At 32.3% G+C, this 26704-nt stretch overlaps 1 protein-coding gene across 1 annotated transcript in view; it reads left to right on the plus strand.

The window, feature by feature from the left end:
- The first annotated feature begins 786 nt into the window (after positions 1–786).
- LOC110992957 (transmembrane protein 151B-like) overlaps positions 787–26704 on the plus strand; it is a 39655-nt gene continuing 13737 nt past the window's right edge. Inside the window, exons 1-3 of the mRNA XM_022258982.2 lie at positions 787–1025; positions 24308–24456; positions 25856–26059. Of these exons, the coding sequence (XP_022114674.2) occupies positions 978–1025; positions 24308–24456; positions 25856–26059 (401 nt within the window). The 5' untranslated portion in view covers positions 787–977. The remainder of the gene's footprint in view (positions 1026–24307; positions 24457–25855; positions 26060–26704) is intronic.

The following is a 26704-nucleotide window of genomic DNA, read 5'->3' on the forward strand; positions in this document are numbered from 1 at the left end:
ATCCATAGATATTTACCTGTTCATGTGATAGGTCAAGGCTCATTGGAAAATTCCAGCCCTGACATACCTTGCGGGGAAAAACAAGAGATTTGGACCTATGTCGTTTCAAACGTATGTTGTATAATGAAACCTTTGTTGGAGTTAAAACTCGGTTAGATATTTATATATACTAGTATTATATAATAATGGAATCACATTAACTAATAAAATACATCATTCATTTCAAGTATAAAATTTATACAAACAAAATTGTAGATCTTCATTACAACCAAAATCAAGCCAACAATCATTTATTATAAATAATATACGTAGATAAAATTAGGCATAGTAACATACCTACAATATTATATAATAATATATCTATAGGGGGAACGCTGCCAGTATCTACAGAACCTTGCCTAAAGAGACTCCTTTTAATAATATATTTCAATAATTAAATTTTAAGGTTAGTTATTTGGTATATTTTTATGTATTATGTTATTTGTTTTGAATAAATGTAAGATATTGTCTATATATTATGTAGTAATATTATAAATGCCTTACTCGTCGTAAAATACGTTAATGTTATTTCATACATTTTCTTTTACAAAAATCTAGTAGGTTTTTATTATTCAAAAATGAAAAATATGTATAAATGTGGCTATACTGATGCTTTCGCTTGATCTACGCTCTCTGCGTCTACTACAACGCGTCGTAACTTCGTAGAGCTTTCGTTGCTATGGTTACGAGACGCCACCGCAGCTTTCGCCTTTCACCCGCCCTCCCCAGTTCGCAACTACACCTCGGCCTGTGCAGATGCTCCTCTTGTTAAAATTTAATCGATGTTTTAATCGCTATCCATAAACTTAAAAGTTTTTAAGTGTATGTAATAGTAATGTTTTGCGATAGCTAAAAGAAGTACTTTGGATGCAGTTAATGTGTTTATGTGTGTGAGTCATGAAGGGTGCGTTTTTGGGAGCCAAAAGTACTAGGGGAACATGACTACACAGGAAGCTGCCGTGTTCACTGACAACGATGAGGATTTGGTAAGAACTTTTTGTTTGTTACGTAAGTAGCGGATGAAATTGGGCCCGGTCCAACTTTTCGGTTACATAAATTCCATCTGCAGTCGTTTTGAGGTAGATTTGAGTGGTTTTAATATTGCCAATTATCCCACAAATATTATAAAACTCTTCACTGGAGTTATAATTATAAAATTTGCTTATCGATATTCTTAAGAAGTATTAATTTATCTGAATACTTTAAAAGATACTTTAAGTATATTTGATTTTCAAAAAAAAAAAAATCACTTTTAATCTCCAATGCTCGTACAAAATAGATGGTTTACAAATATTCCTTAAATTAAACTTCAACTTTTTTTTACATTTTAATTAAATTTCTATATCATTTATTATAAAAGGCGATTTATGTATATTCAGTTAAGTTTTAACTCTATGTTTTAACGCATAGAGGCACACTTGTTCATATTAATCACTAGCATTAATTTTTCAAGAAAGGAAATAACGAAATCTTAAATGGCCGGCTACGTACTTGCGTGCCTTCTGGTGTGAGTCGCCATAAGCACTTATCACTTAACAGCAGGTGAGCCTACTGCCCATGTGCCACATATTACATAAAAAAGCAAACAAATAGGAAACGTGCTTGTAGCTCTAATCAAAATCAACAAACAAATTACCACTCAACACTACATCAACATTCATATTTATTTTTAGAAACTCGTTTTTGCATTGTAAAAACGAAACCTAAGTATTTGTGTACGTATGGTTCATATACGTATGTACATGGTTCGATTATAAAATATATTACTTTCACGTGACATATTTGTTGGGAAAGTGTCAACAGACCCTGTTTGAATAGTGGGCACAATAAAATGTCTCCATTGTCTTTTGAGGCTGAGTTTGGGGTTTCGGCTTTATTACCATGATTTGTTGCTTTCGGATATTAGATTTTCCAATATTAAGATATTTGCACAGTTGACGTTATGTACCATTTTACGATTTAGGAAGTGCATAGGCAGTGTTCAAATTAAACTTATACATATATACATTTTTTTAAAGCTAATTTAACATATGATATGTCTTTAAGACATATCATATAATTATTAAAAAATGTGCCTTCAATCCAAATCAAATAAAAATACGAACAAATCTTTAGTTGGTATTAATTGAATCTCTCGTTATTCGAATATAAACGACGATCAAGCTATAGACGAACAACAACATATATTATATAAACTTAGTCTGAATTGTAATCATAATAAAAGCACAAACATCCTTCTGCGAGAATACAAGATACGAGGGAATAGTTATTATGAAAATTACAGTGTCTTCTTACGAATTCAGCCCGTGCTACGAAGCTACGAACCTTAATGTTTGCTACGGTACGAAGAGCTACGTAAACTCGAGGAAAAACCAGATTTTCCTCATATGTTACCAAATTTATGATGTCTGAGGAATGTTTATGTATAAAAGTTGGACTCCTAAAATCGTAAAAAAGCGTTAGCGTTCGAAGTGAGAGCTGTCTCTCGCGCATAATTACATTATTTAACAAAATAATATTCCAGATATATTTAAGTTTAGACAAAATAAATAAAATTATATAAAGTTTAAAAAAAATTGCCGAACATATAAAGTTGAAGGTTTACAGAAAATTAAATCACTTATTCTTTAATAAAAATACAATTTAAAAACAGAAATAATCATTAAAATTTGTGTTTACGTGTAATACGTAAATTACGTGTAAATATAGACAATGAGTTTTAAATGGCAGTTGGGAGTAGTAGGGGTAACGAAAATAAATCTATATTTTTCTTAATAGGCGATCAGCCTTTAGGCACGTCGGTTTCCTTACGATATTTTTTTCGTCGTATGAGCAACGGTTGGTTACGTAAACGTCCGGTTGTGATACGATTTAAGTTTTTAAGGTTAAGTATTTTGTTTTTCAGTTTAGTTTGTTAACATTTGAGTATCGTCATGTACAAAATTGTAAATATACTCGTTCATGCTTTATAAAATGCTATGATACATCGAAAATACTGTTCCCTAAAAATTCATAAGATACAAAATGTAATTGAATTTTTTCACGAGAATAAAATCACAGGAGCGATAAAATATTTTATTTCAACATGACGGAAATTGAAAAAGGAAAGTTACGCTTTAACGTACAATCGTTTTAAATATACAGCATGTATTTTAAAGGAATTTCCAACATACGGGTCATTAAAAAGAACTTAAATTTAATAGCCTTTTTAATTTAATAATAATAGATACGTTTACACTTTTACATTTAAACTTTATTCTTATTAAAGAAAACACTTTTTTAACGGATTAAAGTTATGTATTATTGTAATACTATTAATAGTTTATACTTATTATCTCATTTTTTTAGCTATCTGTGTGAACTTTTTTGACAAAGGCTATCTCTAAATCTAGAATTCCTCTCTGCATTGTACTACTCTTTACCATGTACCACGTACTGTTTTATCAATTGACGCATGCAACTTCTAATTGTCTTTCTCATTTTCGTTTATTGTACCTTGGGCACCAATTTAGTACTTTCTTGCGCCACTATTCTGTACTTATGTACTTTTAAACGTCACTATTTAACAGAACTTTCAAACGATAATTTTATGATTAAGATTTCGTTCTGCTGTTAATAATCGAATTATATCCATCCCCGAAAAACATTTGGAACAGAAGTTAATTTATTAAGTGAATGTACGTATTCTGTCGTTTTCAACATTCCCATTCCTACAGCATTTTGAAATTGGATGTTCACACCTACATGTAAATAAAAAAGAATCTTTGCTGCCACAAACGAACAAAAGACTCCCCTTATGCATCACCCTGGGGCATAGGGGTGTACAATGAGGAAAATTACATTTCTGCTTTTGAGATATTTCTCGTGGAGATGTTTTCCTAAAGACGTTGAATTGATAAGTTTTGGGAAAAAGCGAATTTCGTTCGACGAATAAGTTTCGGAAATATCATGTAAAAAATCGTATATGTAATACGGATCGTTTCGCTCTAATTTGAATAAGATAACATTTAACTTAAGTTATATTTATTGATGAATGTGCTTATTGCATGCAATTTTATATTCTTCCTTGAGAAAGTTTTTTCCTTCCTTCGTGTCAAAATATGTAGGTCAATTGTTACCAGACGGAAAGTTGGAAAATATATTTTTCTTGATAGCAGCTCAGTAGCGATTAAATGTATTAACTAAAAAAATATTGTCATTAAATGAGTCAATATAATTAAAAAGATACTTAAAATACGCCAATACGATCTCCTATATCGTTTTTCAGGAGAGATACTTTCCATTTCAGGAAAGGCATGGATTCTTAAAAGGAATACTCCTTGCTATCTTAGGAAAGATTGTACTGATTCTTCAAACAATAACATCAGAGTTCTACACAAATATAGAATTCATTACTAACATAGCATTGCACAACCAAGACTACAAATGTATTTATAAAATTCTTTAAGCTTACAATTATAAAAAGCACTACCTAAGCTATCATTTTTATATACATATTTAATTTCGTAAGACACTGATTGCATAATAATAAAAGAATTAAAAATGCTTAATGTACTTCACTTAAGTCCCTTTGTGAAATTCATCATCTCTTTGTATTAAGCCATTTTCTTTGTTCGCCTTAATGCTGGATTCAATGCAAACAGCTGATGTATTGATTGTTAATTTCCTTGTTATGAACGATACAAATCTAGGATTAAGCAAAAGGATTTGATAAAAAGATTTTATGATATTAAAAACTTTATTGAGTCATATGATAACATACAAAGTTTTTTAATCCGAGTCCATGCCCATTAACAACCACCACTGGGTAATTTCATGGGTATGGGACTATTTAGTACAATCGCAACGTAAAACGATTGCTTGGATCGAATATTTTTTTCCACTTTGACGTATTTGTTGTTGTTGTGGCACTTTGACAGTAGCATTTCATAAATATAAAGAAACCTCATTCCTTTTGTGAAGCTTATTTAAATGTAAAACCGTATAACTTTATACAAATGACGCCCCCTAGCGGCCGTCCACTAACTTGCAACGAGTTAACGTATTTCCCTAACGTACAGTCAAGTTGTAACGGAACTTTGCAATTAACTTACTCGGCACTAGTTTGAGAGCTTATAAGCGATTATATAGAAGTATGTTCAATAATGTAATTAAAAATAATCTAAATATTTTCTAGGAGTTCATATGCGTGTAAATTTATACTGTGTAATTTAAACATTAATGATTGAATATTTCCGCCTGTGCATTATAGCATTTTACCAAGGGAAGTCGTGATATTCCACTGGTGGAGCCCTACAGTGAAGGAATCTACTTCGCTGGCCAGAACAGCAGTCGTTCAAAATGTTAAGTTAAACGGACCAGGCCGAATTATTTAAGACAAATTTGCATGAATGTGAATGCAGGATATGGTTTATATTGGTGTACTAAGTATAAAAGATTATTAGTGTAATTTATTTATTTTAAACTTATGAAAATATTAAGTTGACTTTTAACAGAATAAGTGTAATATTTAAAACAAGTATTCGAAGTTTTAAATGTAATAAACGTAGGGTAATTCTTAAGTAGCGTCTGATTACTTACTAAATAACAATCAAATTAATTAATATGAAAATGTATTAAATGGATAATACTCAAAATTAAAATTTTAATGTTCTACAAATAATTATTGGCTTAGCTACGCATTTGCTTATCTTGTTTTGACTGACTGGACATACGTCACCTGTCATTTACAGAGGCAAACAAAGGCGATTAATCGATGTATGCACAAAGCAAAGGCTACCTACATTCGATAGTTTAGGTAAGTTTTTGAGTATATTGGGGAATTTGATATGAAACATGACGTTAAATTATAATACAGGCGAAGTAACTGTATATAATATTGACTTTGTTTTTATCGCAGAAATACAGGTCTGACTCAGGTCACCCAGCCTGACGCTCTATTCCATAGAGGCTGCTAATATCACCGCAAAATACACGATGCACATTGCATAGACAGAAAAGTCATTGGTCTGATTTGTCTGGGAGAACCATGAAAAAATAATGCTTTCACTTACAAATTTGCTACCTTAGCTAAATCAAATGCGAATTAAGTTACAAAGCAGACATAGAACGTGGTGTTAAAAGTATTTACCTAATAAGATCGCAATTCTTACCTATTGAACATTGAATATTTTTTGCGTTTGTTAACAAGCATAAAAATACGCACAATACATGTGATAGCCCGAAAAAATACAATGTTAAGATATTACAATAAATAAAGTTACCTCATGCATACAGGGACAGTTTTAGGGTTGCCAAAGTTTTACATTGTATGAAGTTTTGGAACTATTTAAGTCACTGTAATATTGTTTCGTTAGAAGACGCGGATGCTGTTAATGAATACTGCTTTTATACTCGAGACTATGGACCCCTCATTGCCAAATCGAACGCAAGTGCGGTGCCTTTTTAGAATGTTTAAAAGACCCATTATAATAATGTTTAAGATTAGTCTCAACTTATAAAGAAGAGATTCTGGTTCGAGACTTAGCGTATCGTGACATATACCAAAATCCAATACACTTATGATTTTGAATTTTTGGAATTTACCCTCTATTATATACGTTAAGTTAAGATAACGTTACAATAGTTATTGAAGTATATTTCAATATTTTGGTTCCACCAGGGCAAGCTTTATGGTCTCCAGTAGAACATGCAAACAAGGCGATGAATAAGGTAGGCGTGTAATTTACTAAATTATACTTAGAATGTTTGTTGGCAGCCCTATAAGAAGGAAAGAGTCCCTAAAACAAACAGAGTTTGTTATTTATTCATTTGGTATCGATCCGAGTCTACCCTCAGAATGTCTCTATTTAGTTTCCGGATTACTTTTAGCACGTACGTTTGATTTGTACGTTCTCAATTATTTCTCTTGGAAGGTACAACATAAAATCTTTATAGACAAATGGTTTTACAATCGTTTGTTTTACCAATTAAAAAAATCATTTAGAAAAACGATACTTAAATACCAAATTAAAATATGATTTATTCATAACTTATTACATATATTTATGATTGTGAGACATTTACTGCCAGTTCTCAATCGAGGTCGTATACAGAAGAAGAACAACGTTGCTCTTATGAATGTCAAGATTTTTTTTATAAAATGTTACCAAAAAACTACAGATACAATATAATAACAATACTTGTTAACTGTTAAATATTGTAATCAAATTAATAAATAAATATCACATAATATATTGAAATTCCGCAAAGAGGAAAGTTTGAAGACTATAATATATATTTTACAAGTAAACCGACTAGTCAGTTCTGTCTTCTCTCGTTATGTACGTCGAGATATTTATCTATTTATAAGTTCTTAAATAACGTGCATAAAATTATACAAGAAAATATGACGTCACAAATTTTACTCACATGCACATCAATTTTATTAGAACACACGCTAGATAGCAAGCGAAAAATTTAAACGGGCAACTAAATAATAAAAGAAATAAAAATGTAATATGGGTAAATAAAAGTGCACTTTATGACAGGACTTTCTCCTGATTTCCTGTAACACTTGATGACAAACGTATTTTTTTGCGTGAACAGCCAATAAAGTATTTATACTATCTCGTTACGTATACAAGGTTCTGCTACAAGGCTCTGTCGTTCAACCATATTCGTTGCTTATCTATGCTTGAGATGTACTTACTAAATAATTTTAGTATATTAATTTAAAACGAGTATTTTAAATACCGGTTTTTAGAAATAAAGAGCATAAAAGAAATAACGACAGCTTAGTTTGCTTGCACTGATTAATTTGTTAGCTTCGAAGACCAATCTCAAATGATTCATTGGTGAGGAATTATTAGGTATTATTTTTTCATAACAATAGTATATACGTGGGATGAATTTTACATGCTATGATTGCTTGATATTAAATTCCGAATTTGGATTGGAATCGCCTTTGAAGCTACTTTGTAAGCTTCTAAACAGTCGTAGCGATATTTATACTTATACAAAAAAAATTCGACTAGAGTCGATGAATATAGCCTTTCACAGAGAATTTATGTAAAGTGTATAAATTCTAAAGACAGGTTGTAATAAATTATTTCATATAACTAAGTTGTGTCGGAAAACTTGTCGATGGCAGCCCGCTTGGGTTTTCCAAGCCATTTATATATGTCCCAAAACTTACACGAACATATGGAGCTAACAAGGTATCTCTTAAGCTTAAGGCTTGAACAGTGCTCAAATCGGTCAACTAGCCCTAGTTTAAATTAAATTGTTGAAAGAACTGTCGCTCATATGCATTTGAAAAAAATATATATTGTGGGTTGAAGCCTACTGTATCGATTGATAAAATCTAAAAAGATAAAAGCAATACCAATTTCCCAAAAAAAAATTTACCATCGAACCGTAGATTAGACATAAATTACAAATTCGCTCCAAAACGGTTTATGCGATTTATTTTAATCTTACACGTATTATTAGATATAGGATATATTATTATTTTGATAAAAAAAAATTTGTATTAATTCGTTTCCTGGGCATGGAAAGTAATAAAAGGTAAATAAACTCAAGCGCAATGGGCTTCCCTCCGCAATTTCACACCCGCGAGCCCTGCATGCGGCTTGTCTTCAGTCCACCTCAACGCTTTGCGACGGGAGGACTACGCTTGTGTGTCGAAGCCAATAATAATTAAATATTTGCGTATTTTAGTTTTTACCCGCGGATTTTTTTAGAAATGCCAAAATATAAAAAGAAATATCAAGTGAGGCGAGGACATGAACTTCGGAAATTATTGTATGTTATAAGTATATGTATATAAGTACCTACCCAAACAAAACTCAAATTTAGAGTTGTCAAGTTTCAAGTGCAACTTGTACAACCAAGTAAAATAAGTTGCTGAACCTGATACCTGATGGAATCTGAAAGTGGGTACTGGATCTCGAGGATGGTAAGCAGTAGACATACCGTCATTGAGCTCGTTGTAATCAGCTCAGCGAGACGATACTAGAAATGTGACTAAATGAACCTGATGATGGACTCCGAAGGTGGGTACTGGGTCTCGAGGATGGCAAGCAGTAAACATACCGTCATTGAGCTCGTTGTAATCAGCTCAGCGAGACGATACTAGAAATGTGACTATATGAACCTGATGATGGACTCCGAAGGTGGGTACAGAGTCTCGAGGATGATAAGCATTAGACATACCATCATTGAGCTCGTTGTAATCAGCTTAGCGAAACGATACTAGAAATGTGACTATATGAACCTGATGATGGACTCCGAAGGTGGATACTGAGTCTCGAGGATGGTAAACAGTAGACATACCGTCATTGAGCTCGTTGTAATCAGCTCAGCAAGACGATACAAGAAATTTGACTATATGAACCTGATAATGGTCTCCGAAGGTGGGGACCGGATCTCGAGGATGGTAAGCAGTAGACATGCCGTCATTAAGCTCGTTGTAATCAGCTCAGCGAGACGATACAAGAAATTTGACTATATGAACCTGATAATGGTCTCCGAAGGTGGGGACCGGATCTCGAGGATGGTAAGCAGTAGACATGCCGTCATTGAGCTCGTTGTAATCAGCTCAGCGAGACGATACTAGAAATGTGTTATATGAACCTGATGGTGGACTCCGAAGGTGGGTACTGGGTCTGATTGACTCTGATTTCATTTTCGGGCTTAGATATAACATGCTGCACTCGTAGGTTTCAGAACCAAGAAAAATATTTAAAATTTCAACTGGAAGACGAATCGTTGAAATTGATTATTTTTTCAATAAACTCTATATATATATATAGAAATATAGTGGTATTATAGTAAATATTATCTAATATTTATTTAATATTAAATATTAATAAGTTCATATAGTCACATTTCTAGTATCGTCTCGCTGAGCTGATTACAACGAGCTCAATGATGGTATGTCTACTGCTTACCATCCTCGAGATCCAGTACCCACCTTCGGAGTCCATTATCAGGTTCATATAACACATTTCTAGTATCGTCTCGCTAAGCTGATTACAACGAGCTCAATGATGGTATGTCTACTGCTTACCATCCTCGAGATCCAGTACCCACCTTCGGAGTCCATTATCAGGTTCATATAGTCACATTTCTAGTATCGTCTCGCTGAGCTGATTACAAGGAGCTCAATGACGGTATGTCTACTGCTTACCATCCTCGAGACCCAGTACCCACCTTCGGAGTCCATCATCAGGTTCATATAGTCACATTTCTTGTATCGTCTCGCTGAGCTGATTACAACGAGCTCAATGACGGTATGTCTACTGCTTACCATCCTCGAGACCGAGTACCCACCTTCGGAGTCCATCATCAGGTTCATATACTCACATTTCTAGTATCGTTTCGCTGAGCTGATTACAACGAGCTCAATGACGGTATGTCTACTGCTTACCATCCTCGAGATCCAGTACCCACCTTCGGAGTCCATTATCAGGTTCATATAACACATTTCTAGTATCGTCTCGCTGAGCTGATTACAACGAGCTCAATGACGGTATGTCTACTGCTAACCATCCTCGAGATCCAGTACCCACCTTCGGAGTCCATTATCAGGTTCATATAGTCACATTTCTAGTATCGTCTCGCTGAGCTGATTACAAGGAGCTCAATGACGGTATGTCTACTGCTTACCATCCTCGAGACCCAGTACCCACCTTCGGAGTCCATCATCAGGTTCATATAGTCACATTTCTTGTATCGTCTCGCTGAGCTGATTACAACGAGCTCAATGACGGTATGTCTGCTGCTTACCATCCTCGAGATCCACTACTCACCTTCGGAGTCCATCATCAGGTTCATATAGTCACATTTCTTGTATCGTCTCGCTGAGCTGATTACAACGAGCTCAATGACGGTATGTCTGCTGCTTACCATCCTCGAGATCCAGTACCAACCATCAGAGTCCATCGTCAGCTGATGATGATGACTCGGTTTCGGTATTTTAGCAATACTGACATTAAAAAGTTTTAACCTCAGAACGAATTAAACATGTAAAAAAATCATTTTTCAAAGCCACCATTTTTTCTAGACCAATATTTATTTATAAATTTTTATATTTAGCTAATAATAAATTGGTTTCGTATTCACGTAGTTTTGTTAGACTATTCACTATTTTGTTAGACTAGATGGCGTTAGTAAATTATTGTTTGTAGTAGAGGTCAAATCCTCAAAGTCATCGGCGTATGTTAGAGTCTTAAGCGGATTCGCTTCGTAAAAGAAAAATAATAATTTACTAATTTCATTAAATTTAGAATATATCTTATTCTAAATTTTATAAACATATTGAATATTATGAATATATATTAAATTTAATTGGTCATATCTAGGTTAGGAGTTAAAGTTGAAGGTTTATTTAAATGTTAATCATTTAATCAGTTACAAAAAAATCTAATATCAACAACCATTGAAAAATTAAAAAAAGAGAGAGAATAACATTACTTAGATGATTTCAAAATAGATAGTTGGCTAACTCTAAATCCCGATTTGTTCCTAATTTATTGTAGGTACCATCCCTAAGACAAATAATGTTGGGTTCATCAAGGCATACATACTATACAAAAAACAAAACGAGTAAACTTATTTTGTATGCGTTTTACCATAAGACAGTATTTAGTTTCATGCGGAGCCAAAACAGTTATACTGTACTATACTGCTAACCAATGCGTTGTAAAGTGCGATTGATTTAGCTGAAGAATATTCCAGCTAGAGAATAGTCAACATAGGATTAAAATAGTTTGATATATGAGTATTCACGTACACCTGGATGGTATATAATATAAAGGTAACTTACCTATTTGAAGTCGATTTAATTTTTCTTTTCATAAATAAAAAAAATGTGTCCCGTTTGAATAGTTCTCATTTGGGAATACAGTGATAAATAATAATTATTTTTTGTAATCTTACCAGGTTAATATAGTATAATTATGTAAATTAATATAATTATTTGAACCAGATTTTCGAGATTCGCTCCGAAATGTTTTCTCAAATTCCCATTTTACTGGTAAAGTCAATGTCCGAGGATTGTACCAAATAAATAAATTAGTAAAAGCGAGTAACCTCCGCTCTCAGGATATTGAAGGCGACAACGAATTCTAAATTTTATTTGCTTTAGGCGCTGTGGTTTAGAAATAAATTTTATTTTGTATATTTTTGTAAGCTGGATTATTTTGTCCTCAATTTTTTTAATCAATTAACCAAAACATATTTTGACTAATTGTGATATAAGTAAAGAGATCGAAAATGTGTTTAAGGAATTTATTTATTTAGTTACAAAACCATACAATAAAATATTAAATAATATTAATAGGTGGATCCAGTTTTAATTCTTGCGATTATGTTAGCAACATTGCTTTTAGTATTGTCTTGTATTAACATAGATTTTACACATTTTAACAAAACACCGTGACCACGCACGCTAATAAGCACGCGAAACGTCGGATAAATTTAAAATTATGTTAAATATTTATAAGTTTACAATAATACATAGCTTCAATCCGATAAACAATTGTTTTCTTTAAACATTGCTTTTAATACACAGGCATAAGGCAAAATGTTTATCAAGTTTACTATCGATCCAGTGATAGATCGTATTTTGGTATGGAACTTTTGTCAAGCTAACAAATAATTATAAATTAGTTTAAAATGAGTTATGTAGCCTAAAATTAAAGAAAACACTTTTAATACATAGCTTCAATCCGACTAAAAGTGTTTTCTTTAAATATATAAAAGCTATGTTAATAAAAAACCTAAAATTAGTTAAATTACATATACACATATTTTAGTTAATGTTTGAAAATGTAAATAAAATTTTAACAATCATCTCACACTTGAATCCAATAGCCCTTTAGTTTTCCACCGAAGGTACTCATAAATTGTAATTTAACATTATCGTTTCCGATAATTTCCAATAACATAAGTGTCACTTAGCTTTACGAACTCTTCAATAAGTCAAGTTAGTTTTTTGTTCATCCAGCGTCAATCCAACTACTGCTAATGTCATCTTAGTTAGCTCATGTTTTAAACGATTAAATCCACTTGTTACCCAGCTTAAAACAAAGTGTTTTATTTGAACAACAATAGCCATCGAACTTAATTAGTTCCTATAACTTTTCTATTATTTTCATAATGCGTCTAACTTAGTATAATTAGTTACAACTATACTTGTTTAATTCATCACAAATTCAAGACTGATTCAAAGGAGATAATGCAACATAAAAACAAGATATTACAATACATAAGATAAAACAAAAAAGTAATTTATTTCTTCTTGTACTTTTTGGATAAATAAGACTCGATTTCGACCGGCTCAATTTTCATCAAAGTTGGTAATAAAACATTTATTCCCATGTCTGCCATGGTTTGTACAATTCTGCATCTGAAGAGAAAACATCTTTATCCGCCGCGCATTGTTGACCGCAAATGACCTCTTGAGGTGAAGCCGTCTACGTTCAAACATCTAAGTACACCCATTAAAACACTCGCACAACTTGTGAATTACAAGCTGTTTTAGGGGCTTAAAATGCTGGCTTATTTACGATGACAATGGAAGGTTTCTCACAACAATCAGCAACAATTCTTGTGAATATCTGTACATAAAATTATAAATCAAAATAGTAAGTAGTAATACTTGGTGCCTCTGTCTACACTCATAATACCATATTCTATTCTCAACAAACTATAGATCACCATAAGACTGCCTACTATCATTTATAAACGATATATACTTTTTATCCAAATTGCCAGGGAGAGAACCGAATACTCTTGACAAGCTGGTAATAGTAGGAAGGAGTGATGGCAGGAGAAGTTCGGATCGTTGGGCCCCGTTGGTCTGACCAAAGTAAGACAATTATGGGTCTCAACTTCCTCACCTGACTGAGACAAGAAAGAGGATATGGAGGCAGCAAGTCGACGTATCAGTTAGAGCTTTTCAAGACTGGTCTTCAGTCTACTACGAAGCAGTAGAAGACTTTCATTACAAAGAGGAAGAGTTTGATTGCTTTTGATCTTGGAAAGTGCCGGTTGAAATTGAAATATTTTTGGGTTGAATAAGTATTGATTAAGTGTGAATGTATGACATCACACTATGTTTGTTTGATAAAATATTAAAGGCTCGTCATCAGTGCTTTTATTTGCTATTCAAAATTTTCTGACAATAGAGGTGATTATTACATGATAAAATTAATGTAGAGCTAATATTCAATTTATTAAAAGGTCTTTGGATTTGAGGTCGCTGGAATTTATTATTTATTCCATTACTTTTTCAGTTTATAACACACTATTTTTATTCGTCAGGTATTATCCTTAATATAAATGATACGAAAGTATTTATTGAATAAAATGACATGTAGCAAATTAGAATACTGCACAAAGCTGTGCTGCCGGTCCTCTTTCTGCAAAGACTCTTTTCATGAGATTAATAAGCAATTACTTATACGCTGTATAAAGACTTAGTTAGGAAATGAAGGAAGACTAATTTTTATTATTTCAACGTCAATTATATGTATGTCTGCAGAAACCAATCATTATTTTATCATCAGTAACTTCAACTCGCAGATTCGCTCGCATAGACTTGATGAGATTTTTGATAAATAAACCTTATATTTTATGAACAGCAAAAAATATCAAATTAATTCATTTAATCCAATTAGACCACCTAAAATTGCACTTTTCAACGTTAATAAAATATAAAGATGATACTAGTTACCCCTTCTAAAAGGTAGTTTGGTGTGGAGAAGAATGTGCAAGAAACTCCACATGTAATCTCTTAAAATAGAATTTACAATATTTTAATATAATAATAATTATATGTGAAGATAATGTACTGCTAGAATAAAACTACTATACAGTTTTATTATTGTATTGTAAGTATACATGTTCCTCACATATTAACAAATATCGGAACCGACCATCGTATCAGACCTATTGATACTGAATATCCATTTGATAGTTTTTGACCGCATTCATGCATACATAATCGGGCGAAGGTCTCATGTTAGGGTAGTTTTAGTCTGTCTCATAGTGAACGATCTTTTGATTGCTTAGTGAGATACCCTGTTCTGTGAAGGCTCTTGACCTCACTCCCACCTGATAAAGGGTAGTATAAAAGATTTATGCAGTGTATATTTTGAAAGTAAAATATTGTTAGGGCAAATAAAAAATGGACACGGCCAGTCATCCCTTGATTATTAAAGTTAGTTTAAAGAACTGTTTTTCAAAATTGTGTTCTACGACGACGTGGTTTGATTGTTAAGTTCTGAAGCAGATAATATGTTAATGCTTAGTGCAAGTATTTCTTTTGCATTCATTATACATTAATTTGAATTTCGTTGCGGTTAAAGTGTTTATTTAGACGGTTGTATATGTTTGCCTTTTAATAAATGAAAGAAATATATTAAAGAAAAGCTGTGTAAAAAGGCTTACTATAAAGTTAGCGATTACCTAGTTGATAAAAGGGCCTGGGACTAGTGCTGGGAAGGCTACTTCTAATTAATTTGCTATATTTGTTTTATAAATAAGTATTGTTTGATTTGCTTTTTTAAAAAAGTACTGAGAGTTTTTACGCCGGCTTTTTCTCTTGGCCTTCTTTGCCGATGAGTAGGGATGCCTATAGGTTCAAATTTAATGATGTGTAATAAGTGATACCATGATAATCTTATGTTCCTAAATAAACTATTTTTTTTTTACAATGATGTAACAGTCTTTAATTAGAAAGAAATAAATACGTTTACCTAATTAAAATACAGACGTTATAAAAAGAACTACAAACCCAATCAGTTTTATCATAAATAAGCTTTAAGTTGCTGCCACTACTGATTTCTAGAGGACCCATACTATGAATAAGTACTAGACGAACGAAAACGTCATACAATACGTGTTTAAAAATCTGGAACTGACTGACTGACTGATTTATGCATTTAATCAGGATTAACAAAAATATAATCTGCATTTTTAAATATTTTGTTTTTATATATTTAATATATAGTATTATAAATGTTTACTTAGTGTATTACTTCTTAGTAATAGAATCTAGGATATCATAGGTTTTAGGATTAAGCGTTAATTAGTAAATCATTTGACACCGTGACCATCTAGATTGGTCCAACAAATCTCTAAACCTTTAAGCGAATTTTAAAAGAATTTTGTTGGTTTAATTTCAGCTCGTATTTAAATAGATAAATCAAACATAAGTATAATCAAATATTGGAAACTTAATCAAAACGTCTCGAATGGGACAAACTTTAACAATCAACTACGCTAAGCCGACTTTCTATACCTAACGTCACGCTCGCTTTATTAATACCAACTAGTTCACGTTTATAGGTATGATATGACACACACATGAGCAAATTTCTATATTAAACAAATTTAATAAAGGAATTTCGATAATAAGCTTTCACAGCTTGAAGGCACTTTTGCCAAACAAGTGGCTGCCAGTTGAAGAAAAAAAGACTACTTAGATTCTTTCAAGAGAACCATTTTTCAGGAGTGGCATCTTAATATTGGCCTGTCCCTTTAAAATCCCTGAAAAGAGTGTCGGTTTATTACCAGTTTTCTCGACCATTCTGCGTCTAGTTCTGGTAGAAATTGTATTTTTTTTTGGATTCAATTTATTATGTTCATTGTGTTAAATAAATAAATGATATTGTATGTTAGAATTTGTGAAAAAAAAAACAGCATAAACAAACAGTAAATAGCTTTAATATTTCAATTGCAAATTTATCTACTCAAATGTTTTATTTTTCGCAAATCTCGTTATATTTAAGTTGCTTAGGCTCACGAGTGCGCTGCCGGCATTTTAAGAATTGGTGCGCTCTTTGCTTGAATTGGTTCGCAAATACTTCAGTCATAATGCAACCCGTACATAGTAGTCAGTGTCTAGAAATAAGTTTGTGTATAATATATGACACTTATGAAAAGTTTACATACATGCTTTTAACGGTCTGCCATTCTCACTCTAGCAAGGCATAAACATCAATCACCGTTTATGATTGATGATGTATACATATAATACAGAAATGGTAGTAATTTATCATAAAGCTGCCGGAATTCTTCAACTTGCAATTCACTACTCAAGTTTTAGGGACTTCCATCAAACTTTTCTTGGATTACTTCGTTTGGGCTCATTACAAGACTCCAAGTACTTTCGGACTAGCTTCGTCTTTGATTGTGCATTTTTCTGCACAATATGACGTAACACTGCTTTGGTATCATTCATGCAAAACACAGCGCTTTGCTTATCTCACAGATTGATTTTATTATATAATTCTATAAAAGAATTAATTAAAAAAAACATCTATTAACAATATTATTATTAAAATTTATTTATTTATTTATTTATAAAATATATACGTATACAAGGTTACACAGTTAAACTAATTGGATATTTTATTTCGTTCTTATCCTAACTCCACCATTAAGTACCGCAGCAAGCAGTCACCTCTTATCCATAAAAACGAAATAATTTAAATGTTAATTTACTCTTTTGTCTCTTCCTGTCAAATAGTGTTTACGTCGTGATGAATAGAGACAGACGAATACGGTTCCTGACTGAGGTTTAAATATTAAAATATAATTTTCAAATAATAATAAACACTCACCGTTTTAATGTTAATTAATTAAATGTTATTAATATAATGAGATGATATATTATGCTTGTTAATAATAATTATTAAGAGACTGCCGGCGTCTGGTCTCTCGGTCTTAATTCCGACGATTTTTAAAACTCGTAAGAAAATCTGTATATACTTTACGTTTTTTACAACAGGGCTAGTGACTATTTGACTGTTAAGCCTTTGCAAATATTATTCAGATCATATATTTCGAATTTCAAATTTGTGTAGTGTAATCATCACCAAATATCAAGTATTACAGAGTATTCAGAATAAATAGAGTGAACACAGGCTAATAATTCGTATTGGGTTAGGAGTATCATCAATTTAACCTCGTATACAAATCCAATTATTGGCGTACCGATTGCATACCTTAATAATAATTGAATTCGTAATTCGTGTAAGAATGTAATCTATAGAACGTGAAATTATAGAGTTACTAATATATGTAGCACATAAATTTCAATTAAATTATAACTATGAACTCCCCCCGTCCCCCACTCCCCGAGTATAATCTATAACATTATAGACACATTGAACATTTTTCAAAAATATATATTAATGTTTAAATCCAAGTAATTCATCTGTAGACTTTTAGATAGGAATTATATAGTTAAAATTGTATTGAAAACAACAACTATAAACATAATATTGAAGAATATTAAACTATAAACATATAATGTTGAAGGGATTTCTGGATTAACTCCATCGACCATCTTTTTCTCTGCGACAGTCGGTCTAACCTACAATTCAAATTAGTAGATCGTTATGACAGTTGGCAATTTCTATAGTAGGGAAATTGACTACCAGCTCCCCGCGTTGTTAAACCGTATATTGATACCTCATCTTGGATATCTCGCGCGCGTGATTCTTAGACAAACACGTCATACAATCTTATGAGTGAATTTAATTTTTGGATTATTTTACTTAAATTCTCTGCCTATTTTGCTTTATTACTTCGAAGAGGCCAAGTTCAATTCCAGTTCCCAGCGTTCAATCAAATTCAGCTTTTATTGTTAATAAGGATTCATGTGAAAAATGGTTAGCGTAGAGTTTCTTCGCGGTACAATCCATTTGTTACCTTTATATAAAGGTAAGCTGTCTCGTAAATCTAATCTTTAATAATATTGTTAGGATTCTGCGATCTCCATTGTAGTGTAAAAGAAAGAAATTCGTATTTATATCAAAACCAGATATCTCAAAGGCTAAACAAAGGTAAAACCACTCCAGTTATTTGCGCCTCAGCAAAGATTCGCACAAATGAATGTCACAAAAATGTTCTCTCTTTTCAAATGATACGATATTTAAATCTTCACCAATTAACGTAATAAATGGTTTTCTTAGTATTTCTTTTGGCTTTGAATAAATAATCAGCAGAGAAATGGTGTCCAACTGATTTCAGCCTGCTCTCTGACACTTATCCCTTAGATAGTAGGTTTGAAACCTGGTTGGGAACCAATAGATTTTCTGTTTATGAACGGAACACTCTCTCTATTACGAAGACTCACTCGATATTACGAAGTTAATATCGTAATAAAAACATCGTGCGTGAAGCACAGAATACTATACCTGCTTGCAAATTATGAGACATAAATGATTGCGAAGCAAAAAAAGAATTCTGTGGATGGTGGTTTTGTGTACGGCGTGACGTCAAACTAATTTTAATTAATAATATTGTATGTATGCGTTTGTGTGTTAGATTTTCAATGAAAATCAGAAAATTATAAATACTTATAATAACACATCTTCAACTATTGCTTAAATGCATCTTTGGTCCAGCCCGCGCGATTTTAATAAGAATTTTATTCGGGTTTTTAAGTAGGAAATTGGTGTTTGACATCTCTGGCTTGATGTATAGCTGTCAAAATATGTTGGTAGCACTAACGCGAGAATATATTCGGTCAATAATTTATTATGATTTTTGCAGTGGGCTTAATCAACTACAAAGCTATTATAGTCTGCGATTAGCATTTCTTAATGTAGCCCAATCTCGTGCCACTATTTACAATGGTTTAACGAGTTTAAGCGTGGACGTAGAAATCTCAATGATGATTCGCGTGAGGAACGGCCTTTAACTAGCGACCACCGAACATAACATCGGTGCTAACAAGTGTGTGTGTGTGTTGTGTGTGTGTGTGAGGTGTTAAAGGTGTAACAAGGCCGAAAAGGCCGGCAAGCCACGCGAACCGACACTTGGCGCGAATTGTCAGGAGACAATGTGAGTGCGGTATCAGTTGACATCACCTTCCTACTACCCGGTTGCCCCCTGATAGATACAGTGACAGACATTAGAACCATGATTGCTATGGCACGGTCTCTTGCTCGGCTCTTATATTCAATGCATTTAACATTATGGCTTCATTTCAATAACTAACAACTCGTCTATCAGTCAATAATAAGCAGAGAAACAGACGAAGAAAGTTTGTTTTAAGTCTCTAACGTAACTTCATACAATGAATTTTCCCATAAGCTAATAGATTTCTCAATAAATTTTAAATATGATTTTAAATATCAAACCGCTTCGTTTTTAAAGGTCTTGGGGCTTATTAAACTCGTGGATTTATAATACAAACTTTAACTCAGAAAATACTTACAAAGTTGTCTAATTATGCTAAGTGCTTGTTATAAGTCGAAAATTGTGTGACAGGAATAAGGGGCGTAGTGTATAGATTATAATCTTAATAACGAAGTTTAATGTAATTAACAATTAAGATTTCATAAGGGTTCCGATTCCATTAATACATTGTTTGTTTTAATTTTTAACTTGTAAATAGCTCGTATAAGATAAATCAGTGGCTTTATAACTATTATTTTTAAGTCATTCCTTATTCTAATAGGCAAGTAGATGATCAGTTTTGTTCCTGACACACGCCGTCGACTTTTTGGGACTACGGTAAGCCTGTTTTCTAACGATGTTTTCCTTCACCGTTCGAGAAAATGTTAAATGGATACATTGACAGATATAAAACCATTCCTATCTGTAAATCTGTAGTCTCGACTAGACTCGAATATCTAATAGTGGTATTAATATAATTAATATATGTTTATTACATTAAGAATTGTATATTAATGAGATCAACGCAACCTTCCATGCTGTGTTTATTCTAGGCTTAAATATATTGAAAACAATTGTTTATTTAAGGTGTCAAATATCAAAAGCATAATCAGATAATTATTAGCGAAAGATTTAAATTTATATATGTGAAAGGCTTATTTTTAGAATAATGCTCATTAATACTTCATGTGTGCGTAATTTTAAACTAATTAATGTTATTAATTCCCATGTACAAATTTAGTACGATCAATACATTAATGTGCTTAAAAAATAAAATTTGAAATAGCAATATTAACATGATAACTATTCTGTAGTTTCTTTATGTACAAGGGCTATATTATGATATTAACGTTTGATCGTTAACTATATTAGTCGTAATATAGTAGAATATTTTAGATTGTCCTTGCTCGAATTGGTAGACCTAATTATCCTAATTTTCTTATTGAAGTGGCTTTGTTTTACGTGATTATAAAACCGTTTCGTGGTTTTTTAACATCCTCCTTTAATTCTTTCAATCTGTCATAAACATTTTCTAAAAAAACACCATCAAAATCGACTCAAACATGAAGCGCATCGTATTTAAAAATAGTATCGTATTGAAAAATGAAGTAAATACGTATAAGATTCTAGTAAAATATTTGAATTGGTTGTAAGTAAATAACAGCTATTGCTGTATATAGTTGAGTGTCTGCTGTTTTAAAGTCCTCTTAAGATCTTAAAATGGAAATTCAAGCGAAACGAAAAGCGAAACTAATTAATGGGACCGGAATGTGCTTGGCTGTAGATTGTAGGCTGTGATTATTCAGGCCACTTTTTGATACTTTCTTACATTAAATTTTACAATATTTTACTTTAGAAATATCGTTAGCTCAAAACATTAATTTATAAATTGGCAATTAATTACATTTTTATTCATTGGACGATGAATTAGACATTTTAATATATCTTCGTGGAATCAGAATGAATACCCCAATGAAAGAAATTAAGTGACATTTGGATATACTCAAAATTAAGTTCTGTAGGACTGAAATTACAAATCAATCACAGTATAGAATTTTTATAATTGAACACCGTGATATTATTGCAGTTTTTGCCGCGCGCATAGTGGTGCGCGGCAAAAACTATATATAACTGTAGTTAGTAGTAGTAGTTTTTGCCGCGGGCTGCCCACCAATATATTTATTTCTCTATCTCTCTACCAATTTCACTTAGGATCCTTATCCTTCACACTTTTCTTGAAGGCAAGAAAAGTGCGTGTGAAATACCAATTGCAGGCCATCTGGCAATGAACTTTTCTATGAGCGAGTGAGATTAAGTGATAGTCACTTAACATCTGGTTCTTTCATCTGGAGCCTTCTGCCGGTTTGGCACCTGTTATATAAAAAATGCTACCAGCCAAGTCATACAAAACTATCATACTATATGCATAGCATATCTCAACTTTGCCATGGAACAAATATAAATATGATATCGTAAAAATATGCACGACAAAAGCTAATTAGGGTGTAATTACTAAAGCAATTCGTCTGTATAATGTATGTATAGTCTCGCACGCTAACATTACACGCAATTTCAGTCTTGCTCAAATGTTTACAGCGACTTGTTCCGAAAATAACAGCTATTCATAATGTATACTTCTAACAGTCTAATAGACACAGTTATATCAATATTTTATCGAAATTGATATTCAATTTAAAATATAAAACAATAATACACTAAATTCTACAGCATGTGATTGGACACACATAACACATCACTACATAGTATAAAACAAAGTCACTTTCTTTGTTCCTATGTCCCTTTGTATGCTTAAATCTTTGAAACTACGCAACGGATTTCGATGCGGTTTTTTTAATAGATAGAATAATTCAAGAGGAAGGTTTATATGTATAATAACATCCATTAAATAGTGGAGAAGTACTGTTATTTTTGAGGTTTCTAATGTGATGTCGTGAATAATTACATTCTTTCCGCTTACATTGCAAACTCAGGCTGAACCCTACGAGTTTTATCAAAATAATGCACTAAGTATTGTACATATTGAAAAGGTCTACAGAAAAGTCCTTGATGGTATATGTCTATCTCTTATGGGTCACCCACATTTTTATATACAACGTTCACAGATTTTCTGTAGTGTATTTAGTATCAGCATTGCACCCGTGCGAAGCCGGGGCGGGTCGCTAGTCTTAAATATATATATGAACCTCAACCAACTTATAAATATGTTGATTGTCACCTCTAGGTATACATATCCTTTTTTATTATGTTATTAATAATAACAGACTACACAAATGTGTTTCTTTTTAAATGGTAATTTATTATGTAATGTAAAATATAAAATATATTTTAAATGTATGATATTTAGTCATTGTTATTACAACATAGTTAACACATATTAAGTACAGAGCTATACATCGCTGTGACCATAAATTCTTTAGTCTGTGGTTACCACAGAATGCAATATACTATAATACAAGTCAACAGAATATCTGTATACGTACATAGAGCAAGATCGTGTCCGAAGACCATCTGTTATACTAGCTTAAATAAAAGTTATACACACAATATTGTATGAACATATGTATGTATTTTATAATGCGACTGTTACAATGAAGCCGAGTTCTCATAATGTAGACGGTAAAGGGCCGGGAAATAGCATGAAGAAGTAAATTCAATTTGTTACAATTGGATTTTTTGGGATGTGTCAACATTTTCAGTGGATTGGATAAATAAGTTTGGGTGTATGTTTACTTAATACTTATTAGGTACACGACTTAAGCAAATTGTATCCATCATGAAATTCATTGCGTATTTTTCTTGATTAATGTTTGTGTTGGGAATATTTTTGTAATTTGTTAAAATAATGGGATGGACCTTTCCAATGAAAATGTAATTGAATTGGGCGTGGGTATTGTTTTTTAACAAAAATACCGAAAGGGTATCCTGTCGGTTCGAAGGCCGCTTACTCTGTGGGGAATTATTGAAATTGATTTTGGCATAAAGGATTTTGTGCTAAAGGGATAAAAGTAGGAAAATCTTGTAAGGAAGTTGCTTTTTAGAAACGTGTACAATATTTTTAGACGAAAAAGTTGCCGACATTATTTACTTATCAGTCAGGTTTCTGGAACTAAATTACGCTATAACATAGGCTATATAATGATATATTTTTCTTTTTGTCATTAAGTTTAATATATTGTGTATGTTCTGTTATTGATATTTAGTGTAAAATGCTGTGTACATAATATGTAATTGGGTTTCAGATTTTCGAATGTTGTTCAGTGTGTATTAACTATATGTATCTAATCAATCTGTTTCCTGTTTCTGTACCTAAATGTAAAAATAAAATACCTCATATAAATAAATTCTACCCCTATTAAATACTTGGAGTTAGTACTAAAAGAAATTTAACTTTAAATAGATGAAAGCAAGTGGAAAAATTATACTTTTTGCTATTAACTTTTACATAAGTGAGAAATAAAATGGTGGTAGTCAAAATGGTTACACAGGTTCAAGTACAAAATTCATTGAACCTCCGAACCTAATTTATACGCGAACTATATAATAATAACGTTAACGTCTTTTCTAGCGGCCTCGCCAACAGAGTCTTGGTGGTGTTCTTCGTCGTGAAGGCAATTGGAAGTGCTTTCTCCTCACTCTCATGATCGCTGGCTGCCTTGGTTCCGTCGTATGGTGCAACACTGCTGAAATAGATAGACAACTCATTGATCTTACTAAGTAAGTGAATAATACAATTTGCAGTCTAATTTTATTGTAAATTAAGCCTAATCAATGCCACGGTGCCTGTATCACCTCGTAATATTTTGGCACCCAATTCAAATTTCCATGGATGTGAAAGCGACTACATACTAAATTTAAAATAATGTTACTAAATATCAAATATTTAAAATTAGTTATATATATATATATATATATAAATATATATAAGACAATATAAGAGTGGTCGTAGCCAGTATTTTTGAAATGTCAAGTTAAAAAAAAACAAAATTCATATAAAAGTTTAAGCTGGCACGTGCAACACTTTTATCAAACAAGTGCACGAACTCGATTGACGTTTTTTTGTTTTTAGGGCAATATTTGTATTGTCAAAGCCCCGTGGCCAGGGGGATTTTTTTTAACTGTTTCATAGTTCATAGTATCTGTGCACAATATTTTAGCGAGCTTTATATTAATTGCCCAGACCGAAAAAAGCATAAAGAGGCGGAAATCGAACTCGTTAAATATATTATTAACGAATATATTAAACTTGTTATATTAACACAAAAAAAATTTTTTTTATAATAAAACGTAACCTATTACTCGTAATCCCACGAATGAGTTTAATAAGCGCACAATCAATTGATCGGCATAATTAAAAATATTGGTTTTAATTATCGTTATAACTATAAGCTCCTTTGAAATAAAGCTCTGAAACAGTACTTAATTAATATACAAGTATATTTTAAGCTTCTTATACGACTAATGTTTTTATTAAAAAGAAAACACTGGCACTACAACCTCTTAAGGTTTTGGTCTCAGATTTCTGAATCTGTTTCATGATCATTTTTTAAATCTAATAGGCAAGTAGGTGATCAGCCTCCAGTGGCAGACACACGTCGTCGACTTTTTGCGTCTAAGACATTTCGGTTTCCTCACGATGTTTTCCTTCACCGTTCGAGCAAATGTTAAATACGCACATAGAAAGAAATTCCATTCGTGCACAGCCGGGGATCGAACCTACGACCTCAGGTATGAGACTCGCATGCTGAAGGCACTACGCCAACACTGCTCTATTACTAAATATTTTTATTTACTGTAGCTTATTTTTAAACAGATAAATAACACGATGTAGTTGTCTAACTTATTTAAAACTTCTCACTAAGTGAATGTAATTTTTTGAGAAATAAAGTAGGTATCTTTGAACCAAAGACAAAAGGATGGCATCTTTCATTTGATTGTGTTTGTCAGTCTCTAGTCTAAAACAGACATGTAGACGCAACCCGACCGAAGGCTATTTATTAACAAATCACAATGACATTGATATCGTTTGTTAAAAAAGACAACTATGTTATACAAACAATTTGCAATCTTGGTTTTTAAAATCTTTCGAATTCCCAATTTTTATGTTCTTCTCCAGGTACCCAATAAAACAGACGATACGGGAATCACCATGCGATGTAGGCTACGCGTACATACCAATCGCTTTCGTTCTACTTCTATACCTGGTCTATTTAGTAGAGTGCTACCACAGCACAGCTAGAATACAACTGGCCAGGCGTGTGGATGTCGGTGCTGTGTCGACCAGGGTACATGCAATGAGGACTGCGTCACCTCGTGTTTGGTAAGTTTAGTTAATATGTACTAAACTTTATTAATATAGCGAGATTTTGTTTCCTGATATTATATTAAGTACCTGGATGACCGAGCTTCACTCGGTATTTTATTTTATTTTTTTATAAATTGTTTTTTTTTTTGAAATTATGTTTAAGTACGAATTACATACTAATAAAATGGTGAAATATGAATGTTATTATCGAATAAGGTTAATCATATTCATATTTAAGTTTCTATTTGACTGACATCTTTAAACGAGCAATCATATGTTTAAGTTGATAAAACACGAATAAAATGACATTTCCTATAAATGATTCCTATCTAGATCGATTAATCGCCCCCGAAACCCTCCGTATACTTAATTTCATGAAAATCGTGGGAGCCGATTCCGAGATTCCAATTATATATATAATAAGCTGTAAAAAGTCAAGTGACGTGTAGCAGTGGGGTATACTGGACTAAACTGGTTTTCAGGCTATATAAGCACGGCGCGCTGTATGGTCGGGCGCACTTCTTCGACGCTCGCACTAGATATAGGACGTTACTATTGTTGTTGAATTTGTGGTTAATTTCGTGTAATTTAATTTGGTTATTTTTAGTAATTTTATTTGTTAATTTCTTACTTCAGTAGTGGGATTCGTTCTCATTTCTG

This window comes from Pieris rapae, chromosome 6 (assembly GCF_905147795.1).
Source record: "Pieris rapae chromosome 6, ilPieRapa1.1, whole genome shotgun sequence".
In the NCBI taxonomy this organism is placed as follows: domain Eukaryota; kingdom Metazoa; phylum Arthropoda; class Insecta; order Lepidoptera; family Pieridae; genus Pieris; species Pieris rapae.